This window comes from Tyto alba, unplaced genomic scaffold (genome assembly GCF_018691265.1).
Source record: "Tyto alba isolate M040663 unplaced genomic scaffold, T.alba_DEE_v4.0 Super-Scaffold_1000006, whole genome shotgun sequence".
Taxonomy (NCBI): domain Eukaryota; kingdom Metazoa; phylum Chordata; class Aves; order Strigiformes; family Tytonidae; genus Tyto; species Tyto alba.
The window spans coordinates 19,566,214-19,590,845 of record NW_024881272.1 but is presented as its reverse complement, the minus strand read 5'-3'; the positions used below and the strand labels follow the sequence as shown (position 1 = coordinate 19,590,845).

The 24,632-nt window shown below is 41.6% G+C and overlaps 1 protein-coding gene across 2 annotated transcripts; it reads right to left on the bottom strand.

Moving 5' to 3' along the window:
• Positions 1-278: 278 nt before the first annotated feature.
• Positions 279-22,605, bottom strand: MCOLN2 (mucolipin TRP cation channel 2). Of its 2 annotated transcripts, XM_033000615.2 has the most exons (15): positions 22,460-22,477; positions 19,925-19,994; positions 18,900-19,059; positions 15,776-15,949; positions 12,458-12,602; positions 11,608-11,695; positions 11,359-11,455; positions 10,797-10,896; positions 10,090-10,205; positions 8,564-8,713; positions 7,108-7,209; positions 6,875-6,997; positions 4,094-4,300; positions 2,604-2,719; positions 279-1,290 (listed from the first exon to the last, which is right to left on the bottom strand). In XM_033000615.2, the coding sequence occupies exons 3-15, from the start codon at positions 19,053-19,055 to the stop codon at positions 1,254-1,256; spliced, it is 1,611 nt and encodes a 536-aa protein (XP_032856506.2). In that variant the 5' UTR covers positions 19,056-19,059; positions 19,925-19,994; positions 22,460-22,477; the 3' UTR covers positions 279-1,253. The 2 variants fall into 2 exon arrangements, with proteins under 2 accessions (XP_032856506.2, XP_032856505.2); XM_033000614.2 differs by lacking the exon at positions 19,925-19,994 and having other exon boundaries at positions 22,460-22,605.
• Positions 22,606-24,632: the final 2,027 nt, after the last annotated feature.

Genomic DNA, 24,632 nt, shown 5'->3' with positions numbered 1-24,632 from the left:
GTCAGAAACTGTATCCAAACCTGTATTAATGCACAAAATGACAAGTCAACATATGCCAGATTTCCTGTAAAGTTAAACCTCTGTGGAATAGAGGGCCAATGAGAAGCTCCAGCAAATGGTTTTTATCTTTCTTCCAAGAGAAAAAAAAACCCACCAAACAGATGGTGAAGACAAATTAGTTTCTATAATACATTAGTGACCTGTTCTAATATGGTAGGGCTGAAGCAGTAGTCTCACTAGCAAGCAGCTCATGTGATTAAAAAGAAATTAAAAATCAATACTGGACAAGAAAGCTTTATTATTCCATTATAGAAATTAAGTTTTAAAATCACATTCCTCTGGTTGATAATACTTTCCCCTCATTACCTATGGATTCTCTCACAAACAAGTAGTACCTATCGGAGCAGTGTCTTTGGCAGGTCACACTTGCCGTACTACTAAATTGGACAGGAGTTTGAGTCAGAGCTTAGGGGCTCCTACACCGTGGCTCACAGTGCTAAGGGTACAGGATGCACCTCACCTGCTTTAGGGAAGAGAAGCACTAGATGTCAGAAGGTGATGACAATACAAATATTGTAGATATAATAGAAAAGACTAGCAGTCAAAAAAAGAGTAACCAACTGCTTTTGTTTTTAGTAAATCCATTAAAGAAAAGGCTGCAATCTGTATCTGGCTTGTGTTAATTGTTGTTCTCCTTCCTGTATAACATTTTTTGTACTTTTGTCCAACTTTGTAGTTTTACATAAATTTATTTCAAGGAAATGAATTGTGCCAAGTAGAAATTACAGGCTGAATGCATCACTAAGTGAAAAACTCCTCCCTTCTTGACCACCTTTTATTTAATACTTTTTAGCATGGAATTATTGTTTTAAAAAATTATTTTCATATAATTCTTTTTCTTGTTAACAGCAACAGTTTATTCAGGGCCACTTTTCTTTCTCTTAGAGGTAATTAGCAAATAGAGCTTCCACGGACAATGCTCAAGGATCAGCCTTCTTTGATGTGACAGAACTTGGAGCAAGAAAACAGAGTTCTTCACAGCTCTCCAGACACAGCTTCTGGGCTCTCCTCCTGGTCAGCCAGCTGATGACACATTAGCAGCTTTTCTTCCAACACCTTAACTGGGTAAGATCAGTCTGTTCACAACCAGGCAGGTCCAGAGAGTGGGTTTCACGGCAATTTGGAGAATTATTCTTCTCCATACTACTATACTTTCTTTGCATATATTAGTGGTGAATTTCAACATGTAATCATCAATTAATAAGTATCAAGTTGTCATCACTCTGTTGTCTGCAAAACAAAACAAAAAAAAGCCACCATTTTTCACTCAGCAAGAAATGCAATAGGAAGCATTTACCCATACAAAACTAGAGTTTTGATCCTTCTGTTTGGTGCTCTCCCATTTCAGCACACAGCTCCAACACCTGCACTGGGACAATCAAGCATGAACTGTTATAGTAGCAAAGGCTCTAGATTTTCACTCCAGCTACCAGGCTTTTGCCCCCCATACTCTGCAGCTTATTACAGTAAAGCATATTTATTATGTTCAAGCAGACAAAAATCTTTTATCCTACACAATGACTTGGACGTGAAACCTGAAGCTGTACCTGGCTGGAGTTCTTACAAATTAGTTGGCTTTCAAATGACCACAGCAGCTACTGGGATACCTGCCCATCATCATCTCACATGCTCCTTTTTGGCTACAAGGTTGCCCTCTACCAGAGTACATCAAAAGTGTAACGTTGCATTTCACAAAAGCCTCAGTATGTAAGTAGACGAGTGTCCTGCTGCTAAAACAGGATTTATTACACCAGTTGGGATTGAACAAATGTTCACATTTAGCTCTATTCCTCCTCCTATAGCCTGGCTTCCTTGCACAGTGCCCGGGATCATTCTGTGTGAAAGCAGGAATTCTCCCAGATTGCCTCAGGACAGCAACAAGATCCCTCTTCTCTCAGTTAGGAATTCAGAAGTGTGTTCGTTTTCCTCAGAAACAGAATTCAAAGAATAGACTTCCAAACCAGCAAGCACCAGGTGAGATGAACATCTCACCAACACCAGCTTTAAAAGGACCACTGGCTAAAACCTCCAAAGGCTTGAGTTTGGTGACATTTACAAGTGTGTTTCCAATATTCTGACAGAGGGTATTGAACCAGTTTGCCCCACTGAAACAGCACAGCTTTGGGATAAAGTACTGGCCGAATCACATCCTCTTGCTTTCTGCTACTGCTCCTAGCCTAGTGGAAAAGCTTTTTAGAAAGAGAAGGCTTGCAAAACCTTAAGCAGCAGAGATTTAGTTCACTCTTGACTCCTTGGCAGTTCCATGTTATAATATGCATTTCTCCCATCAACTTCCACCAGTTTCTGAATGGTAGTTTTCATAAACAAAACACTTAAAAACATGCATTAAAGCTCAGACTTGCTGCCCTTGCACCATCAGCAGACTAAAGATCTAACAACAAGTAAAGCACAAGAGAAACAGAGTTCAAATATTCCACAGGCTGAATTCTGGCTGCTCTAGCATTTGTGAAACAGCACTTTGCAGTGAGAAGCCGACTGGTGTGGTTCTGAGAAAAAGCACTCATTAAAAACACCCTACTGACCTCCTACAGCAGCAGACAAATGGCATGGAAGTCTGTTCTTTTCTGTAAGCAACACTGCCATGGTCTTTTAGAAATTCATGTAGGTCTGTTACTGGAAATCCACTTTGTTGGTATTTCTGAAAGAAAAAGCATTTTATTCACAACACATGAGAAGTTACTGGGCATGAAGTGTTTTAAAATTTCCTCTAGAGTGTGGTAGCCCAAACCAGGCTATTTGGTTCATTTGTTCAGTATTGCTGTAAGAAGAAAAAAAGTACAATTCTGTCCTAGAAGCACCACATATGTAGTTGGTGGAACAAAGCAATTTAAGTGACATAAAATTCATATTGTTCACAGATTCTCTTACATTTTGTTTGCTCTCCATAAGATCAAGCAAGCGTTCTCAAGTTATACTGGCACTGATTCTCCCTTGTTCACATTGGCTACTGTGCTCACTGTGGGTGATCTGGGTTCATTTTCCCTAGGAACTCCAATGCTGGATTTGAAGGGCCCTAATGTGGATATTCAGCATTGTCATACTGAGGAAATGATCTGAAAAACATCAGTTTAGCACACTGAAATGGCTGAATTGTGTGTGGCCATTGATCCACATGAAGTGCTCAGAGGGAAGAGTAACAGCCAACCCCTGTTTCACAGGTCAGACCATCCAATAAACTCAGAAGCACAGACAGTTAAGTTGTATTTTGAGATGCTTAGGGAGTGGAGCTCTTGCCTGATCTGGAAGTTGTGGTTCACATCAGACTAGCCTTATTCTGCTGGCCTGTTTATCTGACACTAAGGCAAGAAAGGGACAAGCTAAAGGGCATGATCCACATTGTGTTCCCACTAGTTACTGCAGCTACCAGAAGCATGAAGGAGAGACAGCAGTAGAGAACAAGAACAAGAGGTAATCACCGGAAACTTGTTTCATTTTCAGCCAGTTTATACTGGAAATGGATGATGCAATTTTAACTTGAATGAGAAGTAGTGGGTCTTTCAGAAGGCATTTCCTTTTAACCAAACATTTCCAAACAACACGTTAAGCAAGGCTGGACACTTAAATGAGTTCAGAGTTATCTACTTGGCCCTTGCCACACTCCTGCCAAGGGTATATTCCCTGAGATGCCAGCAAACTTTGACCTCAGTTTCTGGTGCCACAAGAAGAAATGTTCACGTCAAACAAGACTGATCCTGCTCTGTGTAACTACACTTAAAAATTTACTCTTTTCACTTATCCTTCCACTTATGTTTCCATTAGCTGTTACTTTCTGAAGCCAGGTGAAGCAGCAGAAAATACTAAACACAGACACGCACTAAGATCTATTTTCCAAACCAATTACTGCTTAGTCATTTGGATGTCATCCTCCCAATTTCACCACAGATTAAGCTAAAAGGTTTTAATAGCCTCACCAGTCATCAGAACTAATGCTAGATACTATAGTGTTGAGTGATTAACAAGAATGAATACAAAACCGATTAGAAGTGTAATGGGGAAAAAAAAAATGTTTTACCTTTATGGTGTCATAGGAGTCAGTAATGAGTGCAATAAAAAGGCTGAGGATCATGTATATAAACAGACTAATGAAGGAGTACAGATATAACCGACTGAACACCCACACCAGTGTGCTCTTCTGCTGGATTTGAGCAAATGTTGCAAACATATCATCACCATTGACCAAAGAAAACAGACACTCAGCCACCGTGTTCAGATCTTCAAACTAGAAAACAATGAACACAAATTATTAACAGAATGTAAAAATCAATCATCCAGATTAAAGGGAAAGTGAAAAGTATCATAAAAAAAGTACATTTTTTTTAGTTTTACTCAAAGCAGAATAAAAAAGCCAATTCAGTCAAATCAAGTGTTACCACACCTTCTTTCTCATACATTCAGACTGAAACATATATGTCAGTTATAGAGCCATCTAGAAGTACAATCCTGGCTAAGCATTATACAGTGACATCGGAAATAAGATTTATTATCAAGAAATAAACTTGTGATGCTTAACAGGCAAAACAGCTGGCAACTGACCACCACAGAAAGTTTAAGTTATTGAATATTAAGATATTTGAGACCTGCAGGAAAATATCATTCTGTTTGCCAAAGCACATAAGGTGATTTCACAGAATCTACGCAGTAAATCAGTGGTAGTATGCTGGGAACAGAATCCACATCATCTGGTTACACAGCTCTGCAGCATTACTGGAGTAGGGATAATTAATCAATACTGTATTAAGAAGTTAGAGAGAGCATATAGCCTTCAGAGCTCAGATAGTCTAAACAGTATTTGCCTAGTGATAACATCATCTATCTGTCATTCAAAAAACCTTGAGCTGTAGGTAAAAGCTATAGCTGTGTTGTGAAGCTGCTAAGCACACCCTGGACAAAATCACGGTTTCATTTCAAGGACATCCTTTTAAATTCCTAACTCCATTTCCCCAAGCTGGAACACACCCTGATATTAAATTCCATTCTGCAACCAGGTAAGCGTACTTTCCACAATCACTCTATCCCTCTAAATAAATAGATTTAGTTAACTGTACTACATTGGAAAATATGAACTAATGCACAATGGTTTAATATAGCTATTATCAATGAAGTAATGTGACTACGCTCACTTGAACCGCAGTCCTATATTGGAAACAAGATGTCAAGAGGCATGTTTGTAAGGAGAGCATACTGTTGCACAGGAACAGCAGGTCTGGTATTACTTATGGCCTATTTTTTTTTTTTACTTGTATTTATTTTAAAAGCCATTATGAAGCCCAGCAGCACACCTTCTGAGAAGGGGTGCATGATATAGGTAACTCTTGAGTAACCTGCAAGCTGTGATGCCTGGGTACAGAGAGAAACCTGCTAAGGACTGCTTACCTATAAACCCCTGGATTGACATAACACAAAATGCAGGATTCCCACTCCCTCTCTCTGGCTGTAGAAGTTAAGAAACCCATATGTATTTCCATGTATGACTGAAGGCCTTCAGAATTTTTGAGCACAAGGACCTCCCTGGTGGGAACATGCAGAGCAAGGAAGGCTCTTCCCATTTCTCACCAGGAGAGCCCGGCAGCTCTGCACGGTGCCGTGCTGCCTTCCAGCGGGGTTGCGGGGGAACTGCCAGAGACAGGAACCCACACAGCTGCAGCTGCTGTCCTTGACATTGATCTGTTGTATTTAGCAAGAGGTAACATTTTCGTAGTTAAGCACTGTATTGACTATACTTTCTTTTGCTTGGACAAGTAACATACTTGCTGCAGGGAAGCTACAACAGTATTTATGCTGTGCCTGCTAGAAGCAATTGAGCCTCTATTATGACTGAGGATCCCACAGCATCCAGCATTCCATGGAGAAATGTATTGTCATCAACAGTGCAGACTGAATATCTATGTCTCTTAAAAGGAGAAAATTATATGTTTGAGAAATCCAAGCTCTGGGGGTGCAAGAAGCTGAAGCAAGCACTGCAGCATGTGTCTCTGTTATAATATATACTGTGTATAACCAGAAATTGAGAAGTCATACATTTGTTACTGATTAATGGACATCTAGAATTTATCACAAGAATCTGCCTTCTTTCAAACTGCCACATAGAACATCTGCCAAGGGAAAAAAAAAAAAAAAAAAAAAAAAAAAAAACCACAAACAAGCTTTGCAGAGGTTTTTCGCTCGTGTTTTAGAATATACAAAGCTTTACTGCTATACCCAGGTTTCATACAAGACTACATACCAGGCACACACTTTGGTATCAACCTTAAAGAAAAAAAGAAAACAAACAAAAACAACCCACAACACACCCACACACAGGAAGCAAAGTAAACAATACAAGCATTCATCCACCCCTTTATGAGTCAAGATTTAGGAGATGAAGTTACATGGCACAGGAAAGATTTGGAAAAACAAAGTCAGAGTCAAGGAGATTCCCAGAAATAGTAACGGTGAACTAGTGTCTCTCTAACCCAACTGAACTGGGATTGCCAGAGTGGGCGAAAGAGATAATAGACCAATTTACCTCTAGTCCCCAGCCAGACATTGCATGGATAAACCATCCACTCATCACAAAAACAGCCTTGTGTTTGACATTACATTGAGTTCAAGCACACAGCGAAAGCAAGAATACAGTTATTTTGTTAAACTGAGCAGGCAGCACGAGGTACACATGGAAGGAGAAACATTCCCATATTCTTCATGTTACAGCTTTTAAACAAAAACATGAATTTAAGAGCCATTTCTATTGTTATAACTAGGAACTACATACACAGATATCCACACGTTGTTAGACAAGAAAAGGAGTACATACCTTTTCATGATAAGGTCCCAGGACAATCCAACCACAGAAGGTATAGCCAAGATAAATCATCCCAGCACAACAACAAAACCTTAGCACTTTGGGCAATGATGCCTGCATAGTTAAAATGAGCACCTACACGTCAGGGTGGAAGAAAGGAGAAGGGGAAAAAGCCACAAGTTAGAGACCTGAGGAAGAGTGACAAATATATGCTTTAATTGTGGAATATTTGATTCCTGCCTTACATTGTATGTTTGAAAATATCCCAGGTATCTGATGACTCCAACCCAGACAAACAAAGTTGATGTTCCAAGTAAAATGCTGCAGACATCGTAACTTGTGAGGTTCTGAGGGATCCAAACAGAGCAGGTGGTGAAGTTACAAAGCAGTAGGTATGTCAGCTTGACAGCTATTCAAGTTCCAGCAGCTCAAACAAAGCAGGGCAGTCCAATACTGAAAGGATGTTGCTACATCACAAATCTCAGACCAAAGTGAACTGCAGTCATTTAATGAGATCACCCAAATGCAACAGTGCTGCAAATGAAAGCACATCTGTGCTGATATTCTTGTACTTTTGCACGAAAAACTAAAACCTTTACTTTTGTTCTGACACAGTTTTATTATTAGACTGAATATCTCCATATTTTTGTTTTAAAAAAGGCTAAATATATGCTATTGTTAGGCAAATATACTCTCATTCACTATTTAGTTAAACATGAGCCATCATTTAAATGCAAAGTGAGCGTCATGACTACAGCCCTTTCCATGCTACATGCATTTACATCTCTGAACAGGTTGCCAGCTGTTTGGAGCCTGATCATTTTTACTACCAGTGAAATTTACAACCAATTCTACATGCATTTTACTTTCGAAGGCTAGAGCTGGTTTCAATAAGCACAAGATACTCACCTAGCTCAAGACTTCCTACCCTCAACCCCCCACCTTGCCGTACAGCTGGAGGTTCCCAAGTGCTTCCTCTGAAGGCCATCCTGGGCATCTACCCTTTGAGCCTTAGTACGCACGAAGCAGGAGCAGCACACTACCTACCCGGTGTTTCCCAGAATACAGTGTTTTGTGAACACATGAATTGTTGACATACAGCTCTACTGAAGAAGAAAAGAAAAAAAAACAACCAACCCCCCCCCCCCCCATGCACACCCCAAAAAAACCCTGAAAAGCTGGCAAAAAACACATTGATTTCAGCAAGCCCAGCCTGGGAGGTGAAGGACCAGGAGGTGACGCTGCCTGTAGTTTGGACAGGCCAGGAAAGCAAGCTGTAACAGACATGTTTCCACTCCCACAAGCCATCAAGACCTCTGTTTTATCCAAGGGGATGCCTCCTGGTTTCCATGTACAGTATGTACTACTACTTCTTACAGAAATAACACAACCCAAATCGATGGGTTTTTTTGTTAGAAACTGTCTACCCACAAGTCCTATACCAGAGATGAGGGGATTTAGCACTACGGAAATAAGATGCTTACATAGGTTATGTGGTCTAACTGAGAAACTTTGGGGAAAAGGGAATGAAATCAGTTATTAGTCAAACTAGCACTAGGAAATGAAGAAATAAGAATTAACAAAAGTAAACAAGATGACTAATGACTATGATCACTCACTTCCATTTGTCCCCAAGTTAAAAAACATATTACACATGGTTGTAACACGACTAGTATTTTATCTGAAGTATTAAAATCTCACCTTGGCTTTTATTTCCATTTTTAGGATTGACCCAATGATTGTCATCACATCACAGATAATTACCAGGACATACCATCCATTTATGAACTCCAAGCGATCGGCATGACAGACATGACGCCCGTATTTCTCCAAGAAGTAGTTCACAAATCTCTATTGACAAGCATTTAGATGTTTTGTTACAGGTCACCTTAGACAAAAAATATGTACAGATGCCCCAGTAGTTTAGCAATGTTTAAGTTTCACATACCCCTTTTCCTATAGTATTTGCTAAAATAATAGCTTAAAATTCATTCTCAATAGCAACAGAAATAAATAGGAAAAAAAAATAAGATTAGTTTAGGCCACTGAAAAACAGCTTTCCACAGAAGAGTTGACTTCATAACCAATGCTAACTAGCCTAACTATGTCTTGTCATTCCCTTTTTAGCCCCTTCATAAAAATTTCTATCCACCTCCAGAGCAAGGCCCCTCAATTAAAGGAGTGAAAGAGAGAATTAATAACTCAAATAAGGCAAGAGCTCTTATTTCCAACAGAGCTGACAATATCACTTCCCACACCCAACACTACCTATCTGCTTTCACTCGCTCTTTTTGCTCATGAATAAATGCTGATGTCCCTAATCCTGACAGCAGTTTGACAATGGCTTTGCTGAATTGTGTCCTCTTCACCCCTGTCTTGTTTCCAGACTACAAAAAGCATATCTTGAACAAGATAAACAAGTATATGTGCTTTCATTTCCGCCTACCCTGAACTATTTTTCCAACTCCCATAAGCCATATGCTTGCAAAGTTTGTATCAATTAATGTTTATAAACTGGCAAATCTCAGGGCCCAGCTTGTGTTTCTGCATCAGTATTTGGACCAGAAGAGCTGAGTCTGCTTACATGAAACTTTGCAAGCAGCTCAAGATAAGGTCGGGGCTAGTCTCAGCCTGCAAAAGGGGGGGGTGAGCAGGAAAGAAGGTGACAGTAGATGGCGACAAGGGATTATAGAGGGAGAAAAAGGAAAGAACTGGAAAACGGTGGTTCCAGTCCTAGAAAAACCAAAAAATTCAGGTAGAGTTAGACTATATGCTATGCTTTACATTTTCTCCAGTTAGAGATGGCTTTGATGCATGTTCTTTGAAGCATTCATTTATGACAAAACTTCTGTGGAAATTCTACTCTGAAGCCAGGGAAGGAAAAATTTATGTTTTGAAGGTGCAGGATGTGTTGGCTGTTAGCAGTCAAAGACTCGGAAGTTTTTTTGGGTAAAATCCTGAACAAAAAAAAAAAAGTCTCCTCCTTTTGCCCTTGAGATACACAACAAAATACTTTTTATTACAGCACTACACAAACAGAAGTAAAAACCCATTCAGCTAGCAACTCTGAATCACACACATCTGCACATCCTTTCTAGAGACAGATACAGCAAGAGCGCAACATACTGCAACAGATATACTACCTGATATTTCAAAAGATATCACCTGATTAGCAGCAAACAAGACAAAGACAAAATAAGCATTGACATTATGAGCACTATGCTTACTTTTTGTAGTCTTAAGGCAAGAACAATGGATCGTGTGCAAAGGGTGAGAGAAGCAAAGCAACTTAAAATGACAAATCCATCAAAGACTAGAATATACTGAGTGTTCTTCTGGAGAACTGTAAAGAGTAATAGAAAGGAAGTAAAGTTAGTTTTTTCACATCTCTGAGCACAAATTGTTATAAAATGTCATATATTTTGCATTGAAACACTCTCATCCCATAAAGAGATGTGTTATAAGAAATACTCTTTCTACAGCTATGGAGACTGAGCCACAAGGGTGAAAAACATGTTCAAGTTCTTAAAAATAAATCCAAAAATGTGTATATTAATACAAGTGTCCCCTTTTAGCACTAAGTTCATCTGTCCATCTGTACTCCAGTGTTACAACTACATGGGGTAAAAGAAATGCAGACCTGGGCTCATACCAACATTATTAAATTAAAACCAAACAAAAAAATCCCACCTCACTTCTCATTCAATGACCTGTAATCAGAAACTTGTTTGACTTTCTGTACTGTATTCTTCTTATCCACAGGTTTATAAGCCATTATGTGAACCCACATCAAGTGTTTTCTTTGGCTTACTCATATCAATTGATGAACAGGATGGGGAACATTTTGCTAGACAGACTGTTACAGAGGAGAAGTGACAGGCGGATGGATATGTGTAACACCACTATCATGCAAACGCACATGCACCATGCTTACCAGAGCCAAATATGTGCCAGTCTTTACATTCTTGAATATCAGTGTCGCTATCAAAATAAATTTTGATTTTTCCACTGTGGGCTCTATTATTGAAAGTTATCTGGAAACATAAGAGTATATCAGAAACAAGACTAACAAAATTTAATTCCATAAAAAAAAAAAAAAATCTTGGTAAGTGTGTTGACATAATATGCATCGATATTTGTTGGTCGGGTAAGCTTTAAGAAAGCCATCACCTTACGCGTTGGTATAGACATAATTTAAGAACATGTCACATACAGAGTAAAAAGCAGTATTCCAAGAAACCAAATCTCACATTTCATCTTTAGAACAATTACTTATCTCCTTCTCAGGTTATGAAGTTACCAGCTGGACTATGATACAAAATAATACTGTCCCATGGCAACACCATTTCAGCAACCTTTAGGAAGGAGGGGTAAGGGCCGGGACGTGGTCAACTGCTTTTCCCTTCCAGTCTAAATACAAGGATGATGTCTACCCCTTAACTTACACTTTTGTTATATATACAGTGTTGGAAGTGCCATACCCCATATTCACTTACAGTATTTTGAAATGCATAGCAGTCAGGCAATTCACGGGCATGGATTGTCTGTAGAGCAATGCCTTTCAGCTTGAAGGAGATTTCGACCTGTATAAGCCTGAATGTTTTAAAAAGTGCATAAATATATATATAACTAAATGCACACAAAAATACACACATACACAAAGTAAGAAAACTGCACAACTCAGATTCCACCACATTCATACAAAAGGTCAGGTTAAAAATAAAAAATCCCCGCCATCACTTTACCTGTAAAATTCAAGACTGAAAAAAGAGGAGTTCAGCTTCTGTTCAGCCTTCTTACCAGCGAGCTCCTGTGGCTTAAAAAAGATACATTCTGGGAGAAGAAAAGGAAAAGCTGTAATCTTAAAAACTTCACACAGAAAGCAGCATAAAACTGATCTAATCAGGTTGAATGGCAAGTGTTAAATCAGGCAAAATGTTCATTCTGAGCAAACTTATCCATCAGGAGGACTAGCTAGTGGGATCAGGAACTGGGTCATTGTTCTGGTTTTGGCTGGGATAGAGTTAATTTTCTTCATAGTAGCTGGTACAGTGCTATGTTTTGGATTTGTGCTGAAAACACCATTGATAACAGAGGGATGTTTTCATTATTGCTGAGCAGTGCTGAGGCAGAGCCAAGGCCTTTGCTGCTTCTCACCCCACCCCATCAGCGAGTGGGCTGGGGGTGCACGAGGAGCTGGGAGGGGACACAGCCGGGACAGGGATGTCCCACGCAATATCATGTCATGCTCAGCATATAAAGCTGGGGGAAGAAGAAAAAGAAGGGGACATCCAGAGTTACGGCCTTTGTCTTCGCAAGTCACCATTACGCATGATGGAGCCCGGCTGAGCCCCTGCCTGCCCATGGGGAGCGGGGAATTAATTCCTCCTTTTGCTTTGCCTGAGTGCACAGCTTTTGCTTTACCTATTAAACCATTATCTCAACCCACAAGTTTTCTCACTTCTTCATAGACAAAAGGCATGTTAATTATCCTATGATTACCACGCAAAAGGCTATTGGCTTTAAACTTTACTGATTTAGCATTAGAATATAAGTACATCACAGCAAGGCAATTGTAGTACAAGAATACCATACCTGTTTCAGTAGAAACATCTATGTTCAGTGTATCATTGGAAGGAAGCATCGTGCCTTTCTTGTACTGTTGCTTACAGATTCTTAAACCTGACCCTTCGTGTTCATAACCAAGCGTTCCCAGGGATATGTTCTTTAATTGCTTGTACTAGTTTAAAAACAAAAGAGAAGCAGAAGTTAGAGATAGTTGTCTTTTTTGCATTAGATTGAGACTGCAAGTTACTAAGTTACGTGTATCAATATAGCTTTTTTTCATTAAAAAAACCTCACAACAAAAAAGTCTCTACTTTCACATAACGTCTGTAAATTCAGAGTGGCTATCTCATGGGAAGCTAAGAGGTCTGATGGCTGCTAATTAGCAGTGACTGGCATCCTGGTGACACAGTGACTGGGAGCCCAGTACCTACTGAGCTGCCTGCAAATGACGACCCATGTGCCAGACACCAAGCCAGCAGACAGCTTTTGATTAGATGCCCAGCAGTGATTTCAATGCAATATTTCTACTACCACACACACTCCAGCAGTATCTTACGTATTTATCTCATGAAGGTGTTTGTTTTCACAACACTTGAAACTTGATTGCTTTACATACAATGCAAGTCAGTTCTTATCAAATCCACTCCAAGAGTAAAACCAAAGCTGCTCCCTGTGTGACCATGGAAGAGGGAAGCCACATGTTCACTACATAACCAGCAACCAAGGAACACACAGAGAGCTCGTGCAGCCTCCAAATGTAATGTAACCTGCCTGCTCTACACAAGCACAGAAGCAACTGAAAACATGTCTGAGGAAAGCACTTTCCTTTTCCACTTACTCCAAATACAGCACAAGTCACCTTCTTCATATGTAAGATATGCTTGAAAACAATGACTAGAAGTGGAAGTGAAAAGCTATACTAAGCCAAGCACTGTCCACACATGGGTCAGCCCTGAACACCACTGAAGAACTCCATTCAAGACCAGTCCTCTCCTGACTTGCCTTCCACATGTCCTCAGTGTCTGCTGGAAGCAAGATATATCCCCTGACCCTTGGAGTCACACCTTCCAGTCCTGCACAAGCGAGGCAAAGCCCCAGGACACAGCTCTCCCCATGGTTCTTGACTCCTCAACAGCTGAGGAGATCAGTGACTAGCCCTGAACACAGCTGCTCAGCTCAGTACTACCTAGCACTGTCCAAGAGAAGCCAGATAAACCCCTGGCCCTTTGAGGAAGAAGGCAAAAACATCTAGTAATTCATGAGCTTTTATCATTACCTCACCTACTGAAAGAGCTTGGGGCAGTGTACACTGGTCCTTTCTAAAGGAAGCATTCACCGCACAGGAGGCCAGAGGAAATAAACACGGAAAGTCAGACAAGGCTTCCAATTCCTTAAAAAAATTGCTCAACTGGCTTTGATGCACATTAGACCCTTCTCCCCTTAAACACAGATTTTGTTATTATGTATCATCCAGTATCATCTGTGTGGTGTACAAAGTCCCAGTGGTCATAAACAACCATATGCTCCATGTCCAAAAGAACTGCAACAGGAACCACCACATTTCCATCCAAAGCTCTGCCCCATTGTGTTGCTTCGACTCCTCGCAGCTGAGACTGCGACAGGATTAGACAGCCTGGCAGAAAAGCACGGCCTCCATACCCTGTCAGAATGTTATCTTAAAGTAAACTAAGGAAGCCAACTCTGACTAAGGCAGGTCAAGTGAGTGGAAACAGTAGTTAGTCACAACTCCACATCCCTCTGAGGACATCTCCAGATCACTGCATCGAACAGCCATTGCTCTGGCCACGTGTGCTTTCAGGCTCTGCCCTCCTGACAATGCAACACGTGGCTCTGGGTTACTCACATCTCACTTTAAAACACTATGAAACAGTAAAAGCAAAATTCCCGCTTACACATTTCTAAGCAGCCTCAGACAGAGCAGCCAGCAGAACATCCTGGCCCTCTAGACTCCACTGCAGGCAGGGCATAAGCATAACAACTCCACACAGCTTCTTTGTAATAGAAGCTTCCAAGTTGGACCCATAAGAGGGGTAAGGAAAAGCTGTGTACTCTTCCAAGTGGTAAGTATGTTCATTTTGGGGTTTTTTTTTTGAGAGTGTAAAAATATTGTGATACATTATACAAAGCCTAAAATTCCATTTTTACAACTCCAGTTTTGCCATGTACTATTACCATCTTCTGTAACATCACACCCTTCTGCTTGCCCCACCCACCACACATTTCAAAATAAAACTCAAAATGAAACACCAAAACCTATGACTCCTAGCTGCCCATCTCAAGACAAAAAAAAAGCAATGCTTTTAGTTTAGGAGCCAGCTGGCTTGTCTCTTCCTAGAAGGCACCCTTAAAAAAACCAAACAAACAAAACAAAAAAAAAAAAAAAAAAAAAAAAAAACCACCCACCACCCCCCAAAAAAACCAGCAATACCAGTCATAATGTTCACCTAGGAGGCAAGTCTCACATGTGATAAACATAGCCTCAGGAACAGCATAGAACACTAAAGAACCCAGATTACACAAGTTTAAATCTTTGTAAAGAATATGTCTACATTTATACAACATAGACATTTTATGAAGTGACCTTTTTCTGATGCCTGTATCACACATTCGCTCATTCTTGAGGATACAAAGCTATTATTTCTCTACTGTCTTCTATCTGGACTTCACCTCAGCCTTAGTGCCTACAAAAGAAGGAAAGTAAGGCAAAGCAAGCAAGGAAGAAAAAAAAAAAAAACACAGTTTATAGCAGAAGTAGCAGCAATACTGAGAGTTCAAAGGAAGACTGAGAAAACTACTTCACTCATTTAACACACCAGGAGTAAGAATCTTGGCCTTATGCATCACAGCAGAGATCACTTTCCTCCCATGATTGTAAGGAGGCTGTTCTTTTAATCACCATCCCTAACCAGAGCATGTGCTCCTACATTCCTGGAAGTACCATATTCCCCATTTTGAGGCCTCTGGCACTCACTATAAAGCTGCAATTCAGTATAGATGTAAGCACAAATTTTTTTAATACCATGCATAGGTATATCCAGACCCACAGCTCTTCAAAGTAAGACCTAAACAAAGGTTCCAGTTCATGCAAGATGACTGATTTTCAAACTTCCTGGATTTCAGTAATAGACACTAACAGAGTAAAATTTGGTTTAGATTTGTCTTCAGGAGACAAAAATACAGACATCTACACACAGAATTCAGGATACCTCACCTACGCTATCAAAACTGAAATCCAAGAATGGCAACAGAAAACCAGAACCTTAGAATAAGTTTATAGCTATAGCTTTGGCTTTAACACTGTTCATTATAAGCACACACACTTACCTGATTAATAACATAAAAAATGCTATCATAAGCGTCCTGTTGCGTATATATACTGCAGCTGTAGTCATCTTCATCAACGCCAGAATAGCCTTTCAGGAATAGGTGTTTAAAAGCAACAGTGTTTTCCTCTTTGAATGAGACCACCAACTGGTTACTCAAACCAAAAAAAATAAGCTGATAGGAGGAAAAAAAAAACAAAACAAAACAAACTTGGATTTTGAACACTGGTCAAGCAGCAATATTTTGGAAACAGCTTTGAATGATAATAAATACAAAACAGAAAGGTGCCTGTTGCTGTAACTGCTACAATAGGGAGAAAAGAATCTGTTAACTAATGCCATAAGACTACTAAAGTCAAGGTTAACACAGGCAGAGTAAGAGAAACTGAAATGCAGGGTAAGAGAAACAGAAAAAGTCTGACACTGATTCTAAAACTTACCGTGCAGCAACTAAACAGACAACTAGATCGCTGCCACCTTTCACACATCCTGGACCAACAACTCTAACTGGAATTTGCCAGAACTTTTCTTGAGGATGCAGAGGGCAAGAGAGCTAACCTACAAGCACAGCCTGCTACCCCAGAAATACCCTGCTTTGCTATGGGACAAATTCCTGCACCTTCTTGTTACCTCTGGCAAACCTATGTGGGAACCTACAGCAATGAAAAGCATCACCTGCCTGACTCAGGTGCTGGTTAAGGAGGCTGTAATAAGAGGTAGCAGCAGACAGCAGAGTTACTACTCAGGATTTGTGTTGCCCTACCATATGGATGCTCCCATTCCCACCACCACCAAGGAAAACACAGAAACAAAGCCTAGAAGCTGAAAAATCAAGCAACAACAGTCTCTTCACAGGCATTGTAGTAGGATAATATCCCAAGCCCCAAACAGCTAACTCTTCATGCTAGGTTTAAACTGTTTACCAACAGCAAACGTGAAACTTATTACTGCATGGAGTTTCCAAGTCCCACAAGAAACTGGCAGAATAGGGAAGAAGTAAGAGTGTGAAACTGCAAGCAAAAGAACCATGAACTTAGAAATCCCCCCAAAGCAAACAGGCAGGCTCCACTAACATCCAAATTCCTTCATTCAAAACAATGGGAACTGGAAAGCATACCTATTTTTTTTCCCCCCTTCACTGGAATACATCATCTGTTGTCCTAGACAGTAATTGCTTAGACCTGGGCCAGGCTAAAAGAATACACGCAGCAGGACTAACTAGTGCAAAGCTGTCTGGTTGTACAGCAAAGTCACAGCCACGATAGAGAAATGGGGATGTTGGCTCTGACAGGCATATACAGTCTTCAAATTAAGAACTGAATCTTCATACTTTTAGCCAAGTTTTAAATCAATCATTTATATATTCAGTTGACTGCAAAAAAAAAAAAAAAAAAAATCACTGAGCATTGCAAGTAAATCTGCAGCACTCCAGTTAGTAGCTCTAAAAAAATCAAGGATCTTCTAGCTACAATACAGATAAATATAACATACTCAGCAGGGTTTCCTCAGGGTACTCCCTAGGGGATTTCAGCACAGCACTGGAATAAAACTTACTCCCCAAAATGGGACAGAAGCCTCTTCTGCTTTTCAGTCAGGCACAGATTCCCCAGATTACCACAGCAGCAGCTGGGGTTTCTGACTAAGAGGCTGGCATCAGGCAGAAGCAGCCAGGAGGCTTAATTTATTCCTAGGTTGTCCTTCAACGGTCTTGTCCTCACTCTGAAATAGAGAGATGCCATCCATTTACTATGAGCTCACATTTGAGACCTCCCTGCAGAGCAGCAACACGTTTTCCTTCAGAAACTCCATTCCCCTTTTCTTGCCAACTACCTGCCTGGCATCTGAGCAAGACCTAGGGCTGACAATAAAAATCTTCAGCAGCAACTCAGAAAATCTTGTGGCTTTTGAAAGCCAAGCAGCAGCGCACCCCTTCTGCTCACAAAGGATAGTGGGAGACTAGGACAGCAGACAGAAAAATGACATGCTAGTGACTCTCCCAAGAATTTAAATCAGTAGGTTAGGATAGATTGAAAGTACTGAACCTTTTCAGAGCCATGTAAAGTTGTATTTTGTCTCGACTCCCACACAAAGGTTACTGCCCTGTCTTCGAAGGGAGTCCAATAACCCAGATCTGAGGTGCACTTACCTGATTAATGTGCTCACGCAGCCCACCCCTCCTCCCGCCCACGCCTCAGCGCGCTCCCTGTTCGCGGCGGCTCTGGCACCACGGGCAGCAACCGTGCCAGCACTAGTGTAAACAGCCTATTTCAGCCAGCCTTGCCTAGGCACCGCCACCGCTGCGCCCCGCTCCCACCCGCGGCCAGACCCCGCCAGGGCTCGGGCACGGCAGCAGCAGGGGCCAGACCCTCTGCCGAGTGGGGCCAGGGAGCCGCGTCTTCAGCGGGGAGGTGAAGAGCAAGAGCTGTCAATAAAACACAGGGACATGCAAGCCGGGGTTACGCTTCATTCTAGCGGGCAAGTCAAACACAAACCTGGAATCCTGCAAGTCAGCATGTTTTTAGGAGTTGTGTATTTAGCTGTACTTGCAAAGTGTCAGAGTCCTGCATTTCAAAGGTCCAGAAAAATAATTTCTGTTTATACATGTGTCCCGTTATGCTACACTCGAGCTCCAACCACCATTTCTCAGTGGCTGTAAAGTAACCAATTATACTGTGATACCAGTGCAGTTCAAAAACCACCCTTTTCTTCGCCTCTATCTTCCTAGGTACCTGACTGTTTGAAATGCATCGTTTGAAACAGTCCAGTGAAACGATAATCTATGAATGTAACAGGAAGCAGAACACAGAGCAGTACCGTGACAGCAAGGCTGAAGAGAGTGCTGGATTTAGTGGAAAGAATAATTTTGTTTAAAGTGCTATCTTAAAAACAGCAAAATACCTGGTGAAATACTGCCCCAAAGCCTCCAGGAGGGTTCTGTACTTTAGTCTATGCTACTCTTCCCCCTCAACACACCTTTCATAGTATTTTTTCTTTCTGGACTGAAGCAGGAAGTTCAAGTCAGTAACAAATATCCAGGGATGGCAGAGGCCCAGGACCACAGATCTGCTCCTTCTCCTGCACATCATTGCTACATTTTTTAAGAGTAAAAACAGATGGAGTATTACCTGTGTAGTAACCATAAGAATCTTCAAAATCTGCAAAACCAGTTTCCATGGTATCTGATGTCTTGCTCTGTATTTTTCACATGGGTTCATGAAGTAAAACTTCAAATCCTCTTTCAGAGCCGTCTCTTTTAGATCTAAATCTGACTGAGCCATCATATTTCTGCCATAAACAATGCATTAATTAGAAACCAACTGAAGTCTTTGGTAGACAATTTCCTCATACCACAGTTTCACCTCAGATCACCACATGACATAAAAGGTCTATAACAGTTTTCTGTTTGTTTGTTTTAGAGCAAAATGCAAAAAACATTTCCCTAAAACCACATCATTAAAAAAATCATTCAATCACATTAGACCATCAAAACACAACATTTACACAACTAATTCACAGGAAATAAGCATTAAATAAAAGGATCTGTAATAGTAATAGCAAGTCTACATTTATCTCCTCCTTAAAACTAAGTATTTGAAATAAAGAGAGGCCACTGTTAACACATTTCTCTGAATAATCCAAATTCTACCACCAGAAAAAGGTGTCTTGAAGACTAAACAGTCAGAGCAGGTTTCACAGCACACTTCTGTTATGAACGTGCCTCTTTAAGGGCTAAACTCATAGGCATTTATTTATTTAAATATTTCAGCATGTAAAAATCAGAGGAACAAGCACAGAGGACTGCTGTTGTAGGTGTCTTAAGTCACTCTGAGTTTCTCCCTCTCCACTGAATGGGACATTGAAAACTTTCCCCTTCTAATCTTTTTAACCCTGTTTTCCAGTATCATAGTTGTCAGAACTTTCCCACTTCACACAAAGAGCAGAACCAAACTTGTATTTTTTTCCTCCTTCCACGTGTTAAGGTAATCATATCTGAAACTGGCTACCTAAGCTGATTATCAGTCCCATTTACCATCCAGAAAATTACTCCCCACGTTCCAAATCTTAGAAAGGATAAAATTTTTTTTCAAGGTCAAAACTGAAAGCATTGATTCCAAGATTTTAGATGCATTCTTACTTCTTTTGTCCTCACCTGTCTGAAGCACACAGATATTTCAGTCCAAACTGCAGACTGCAAAGCACATTTGATTTGCTAGAACCAGCTATCTCGCAAGAAGAAAAATGAGAGTTAAAAACCACAGTAAAGTCGACACTGCGGTGTTTCCTCATATGAGGAAGTAAAAAACCAAACACGTCTATCTTAACATTAGAAGCTCAAAGGTTATCTTTATTACACAGCCTTAAATCAATCATTCATGAAGATGATGGGAGCTAGGCTGATTTTGGTTTTGAGACAGGAAAACCACAGGAAAGTTTTTAAGAAAGTGTGGATTATATCCCTATTTAAATTTATAATGAAACCATACTGGACTAGTTTAAATAATATTTAAGATACAAGAACTTTGAAAAACATAAACACATCTGACAAAGGCCTGTGATAATTATAGCTGTGAGTATTGTCTAAGGAAACAGGTACATACATACTTCAATCCTGCACTGACACCTGAAGACATCACTGCCCTTCTACCAGCTCCTCAAACCAGCAGAAGCATTTGTGTGGGTACTTGATGAACAAGACCCAACCCAGAGTACAAATTACAGGAGTAGGTGGGAAAGAAAGAGGAAACAGAGCAGGTTTAAGCTAGATCTAGTAGAGATTTAAAGCATGAGAAAGTATGACATAAGAACTACGCCAAGACCTCAGCAAGATCTTCCCCTGAGCTTCCAGTAAAAGTATATTAGAAGCGATCGATCTTAAAAATCAAACAGCAAACTTTATAACACACACTATTTTCTTTGATATTCAAATACATACCATGGAAGACGTGGTGGTTTTTTCCAAAGCTGCCTTTCAAGCCCTTACAGCTATTCTAAAAACTTGATGTTGACTAATAACAATACTTTCACTTTGACACAACCCTCACTTAATTCCACTGGCTAGGGATTAGTGTCACTGATGCTTTTAGCTTCCTTTATTAATCAGCTGTAGAAATTGTGAGCAGGAAATTCAGTCAAGGAAAGCAACATACATTTTCAGTTTAAGAGAAAGATATGAGATTCAAACTTATATCACTGTTGGGCTTTGTCTCCCAGTAAAGAAGAGGTATTGTCTGGTGTAGTATTTAAGAAATAATTAATTTAGCAATAGGTGAAATGCAGCAATTGTTTTTTAATACACTTATTTATAGGATAGATTCAAAATAACATTCAAATAAACCGCATTACGTCTGCGGAACTAGAACCTCCAACCAAAGCATACAAAAAGTTGAAAAGCTCCAAGTGATTAACAGTGACTTACCACATTTAAAACAAACCATCTAGTTCTACCAAATGTTTACTAGACTAATAATCTAAAAATAATCCAAACAAAGCACCTAGCTCAAGACAGAGTAATGAAACAATTCAATTCAGACACAGTAGTTTCATTAACACCGCTCAATAGGTTTCCACAGTATGTTTTGTAAGGATACAAGCAAGAGGTTTTTTGTGAATGAAGCCTAACTCTACTATACATATTTAAATGCATATCTAAGCGTCCCTAAGTGTTGTGTGTCACAAATAATAATTGTTACTAATTCAATTCTAAAAGCTGCATTGCTATGGCCACCATTACAATGCTGTATCTGGTAGAACAACCTGCTGTGCAGACAATGGTTTGTAGTGAGGCACTTTAAAGCTCAGTATCCTATTCAAGAAAGATGTTTCAACAGTAATGACTACAACTTACTAATGACTACAAGTTACCTATTTATGAAACACACTTTTAATACATAGCTCTTCATCTAACAGAAAAAGCACCACTGAATGAATTGGCTAAAAACCTACAGAGCACAGATTCGCGCTTTTTTTTTTTTTTTTTTTTTTTAATGAGTAATTCACTATAGGAGCAACACAGTGTCCACCAGAACTTCCTTTCAGGAACATTTATGTACTTGAGCTTTACATCTGGAAGAGGTGTTAACGAGATTGATGGGGTGTTGCGGGGGGGAGAGGGGGGGAAGGAGAAAAGAAAAAAAGGAAAAAAAGCCAAACCACCGAGTTGAGTTCTACATTATCATACTGGGCAACCATAACTTCGCTTTCATCATCTTTTACTAAATTCGCCCGAAGGAGGGCATCGCCTAGCGCTGCTCAGGAGAGCGATTTCTAAGAAATTGAGGAAAAAAAAACCCACCCTCGTTTTAGAGAGTTGCGACCGCCACGGCTCGCTCAGCTGGCGCGGAACGCCCGGCAGCCCCGCGGCGCGGACACGCGGGGAAGCTCCGTACCTGCAGGACAGAGCCCACCCGGGAGGCAGGGCGAGGGGACCCACCCCGGCGGCACGAGCTCGTTAGGAGTGACCCCTCCGTTCCCCCGGCGCTCCCCTCCCGGGGCAGCCCCGCCGCCGGACACGCCCGTTATCGCGGCCCGACACGGCCGCCGTGCCCCGAGCAGCGGGCGGGGGCCCGCCCCGCAACCCGGGGCGCTCCGCTCCCTCCCGCGGAGGAGCGCCCCGACCCCCGACTCGCCGCGCCGGGCGGCGTGACCCGAGCGGGCAGCGCCCCGGCCCCGGCCCCGGCCCGCTCACCCGCTGGCGGCGGCCCGTCCGCCGGGCAGGTACTTGAGGGGGATCTCCATCGCGCCGCGGGGCTCGGCCGGTGGGAGCCGGTGCCGCCACCCGAGCGGCCTGGGCCGGGCCGCGCAGCCCCGTCCCGTCGCGTCGCGTCCCGTCCCGTCCCGCCGCCTTTATGGGGCCCCGGGCGGAGGGGGCGCCTGCCGGCCACGTGCCCTGCGGCCGCCCGGGCGGGGAGGGACCGCCCCTGCCCACCCCCTTCCCCCGCCGCCCCCCCACGCGTTCCCCCTGCCCCCCCCGCCGCGTTCGGGGCCGGGCTGCAGGCAGGGCGGCGGCAACACACGGTCAGGTTCGATTAAGCTGCTGCCGAGCGGGCGGGTTTGCAGCTGAAATGGTACTCGGTGCCTCGGAGGGTGCGGTCACCCCAGCGCAGGGTGCGGAGGCGGAGGCCTTACTGCAGCGCGCGGGAGCTCTCTGCCTGCCCACAGGGCGGGGTGGGCAGGGTAGGACTCCTACAAAATGCTCGCAGGTGGTGCTGCGGTTACAGTCACGCTGTTTAAGGCAGAAGAAGGAACGAAAGCCCAGACAGCTATGTGCGGTTACTCAGAGTTAGCTGTAAGAGCATTATGTCGGCTCACGCGTAAGAAGTTTTCTTAAGGCTCCCGCTGAAGCATTTGGTTTGAGCTACTGCCTCAGGCGGGAAGACGCTCCCGATAGATGCAGCCACAAGTTTGCTCTTTTACAGCAGCATCTGTTTTCCCCCTCCCAAACTGCCAGAGATAAACTATGTCTTTACACTTTATTATTATTATTATTGTTATTATTATTATTATTGTTATTAAGGTATGAGCTTATCTAGATTTCATCTCTTCCTCTTTTGCATGCACTGTGTTCCTTCCCTTGAGAATATGCTTCAATCCAACATAGAAACTGGTACTTAGAAACAAGTACGGCCCCCACCTCTCTCTTGCCCTCAGTGTAACTTCATTCTGTTAAGAGATTTGAGCTCTGAAAAGAAGTTCTCACTACCTGAGCATATGCAAAATGCTGGCATTTAAATGAGCCTTGTTACGAAAACAGCTGTTACCCAAGTTTAGTACCCTGCAACTATTTTCATGAGGAAATACTATCAGTATTTTTCAGGTAACTCTTTCCAGGCACTGGTGAGAATCAGAACAAAGGAACTCTCTTACCCCTCCACACCTTCCTGGAATGCTCTGAAGTCCTATTTTCCTTAGGATGGTATTTTTTAAGCATAATGAGTTTATCTGATGCTTTATCTGCTTCACTGTTCCCACCTCAATTTCACAGTTATCTGTGCCTGCTTGATTGTATCAGCATAAAGACACTGATGGCTCCTGGATGCAGGTTTACATGCCTTACTAGCATTGCTAGTGTTGAGATTACTGATACCGCTGAAGTCACAGAGGTTTTTTTAGAATAAGATCATTGGCACACTTCTTGGCTCTGCAAGGCCATAACCCGCACATCATATATTGACACAAACTGGGACAAAAAAAAAATTGACACAAAATGGCAATACTACCAACACAAATAATATATGTTTGAATGTCTGGTTTTCTGAAAAAAAAAAAAAAACAAACAAAACAAAACAAAAAAAAAAACAACAAAAACAACATACAGCTAGATATTAGATATGTAATAGTAGCAGCATTTTGTTTGTTAGTTTTTTTCCCCAGTCAGAACTGGACACTTTGAGCAGGTGTAAGCCAATAACCTTTCAGGGTAGTGTTCTTTCCCATGTGTAACAGCCTGCACACATGGCCAGAAATATGCAATTGCTGCTAATGCTATAAACAGTTACCCCTTCTTTTCTTCCCACCCCATCCTATCCTTTACTTTACACATCCTTCTCCTACTTTTAGATAGCCTTCCACGCTGTGACCCTGCCCCTTACTGTTTGAAGGCAAGTTGACTTTCATCAACTCTTTCCTCCCCAAGCCCACAGAGCTGCCAGCAATGCTGAATTAAAACCTGTGTAGTTCAGCATAAGTAACAGAGCATGGTATTCCACTGAGTTTCTGCATCTCAATTGATTGACATTTTAGCTGTAGCTCAAGCACAGATCATTACTTAAAGACTCTAACAGGGATTTCACTGCAAAACAAGCTTCACGGTGAAGTTTACCCTTCAGGCAGCAGAAACTAGTCTTTAGTAGAAGATTTCT

Coding starts and splice junctions, on each gene's coding strand:
- MCOLN2 (XM_033000614.2), bottom strand. CDS start 22,509: ATGGAGATCCCCCTCAAGTACCTGCCCGGCGGACGGGCCGCCGCCAGC. Junction 12,603..15,775: donor TTTTTTATGTTATTAATCAG/GTAAGTGTGTGT, acceptor TTTTTAAACTAG/TACAAGCAATTAAAGAACAT. Junction 8,714..10,089: donor TTGCCTTAAGACTACAAAAA/GTAAGCATAGTG, acceptor GCTTGTCAATAG/AGATTTGTGAACTACTTCTT.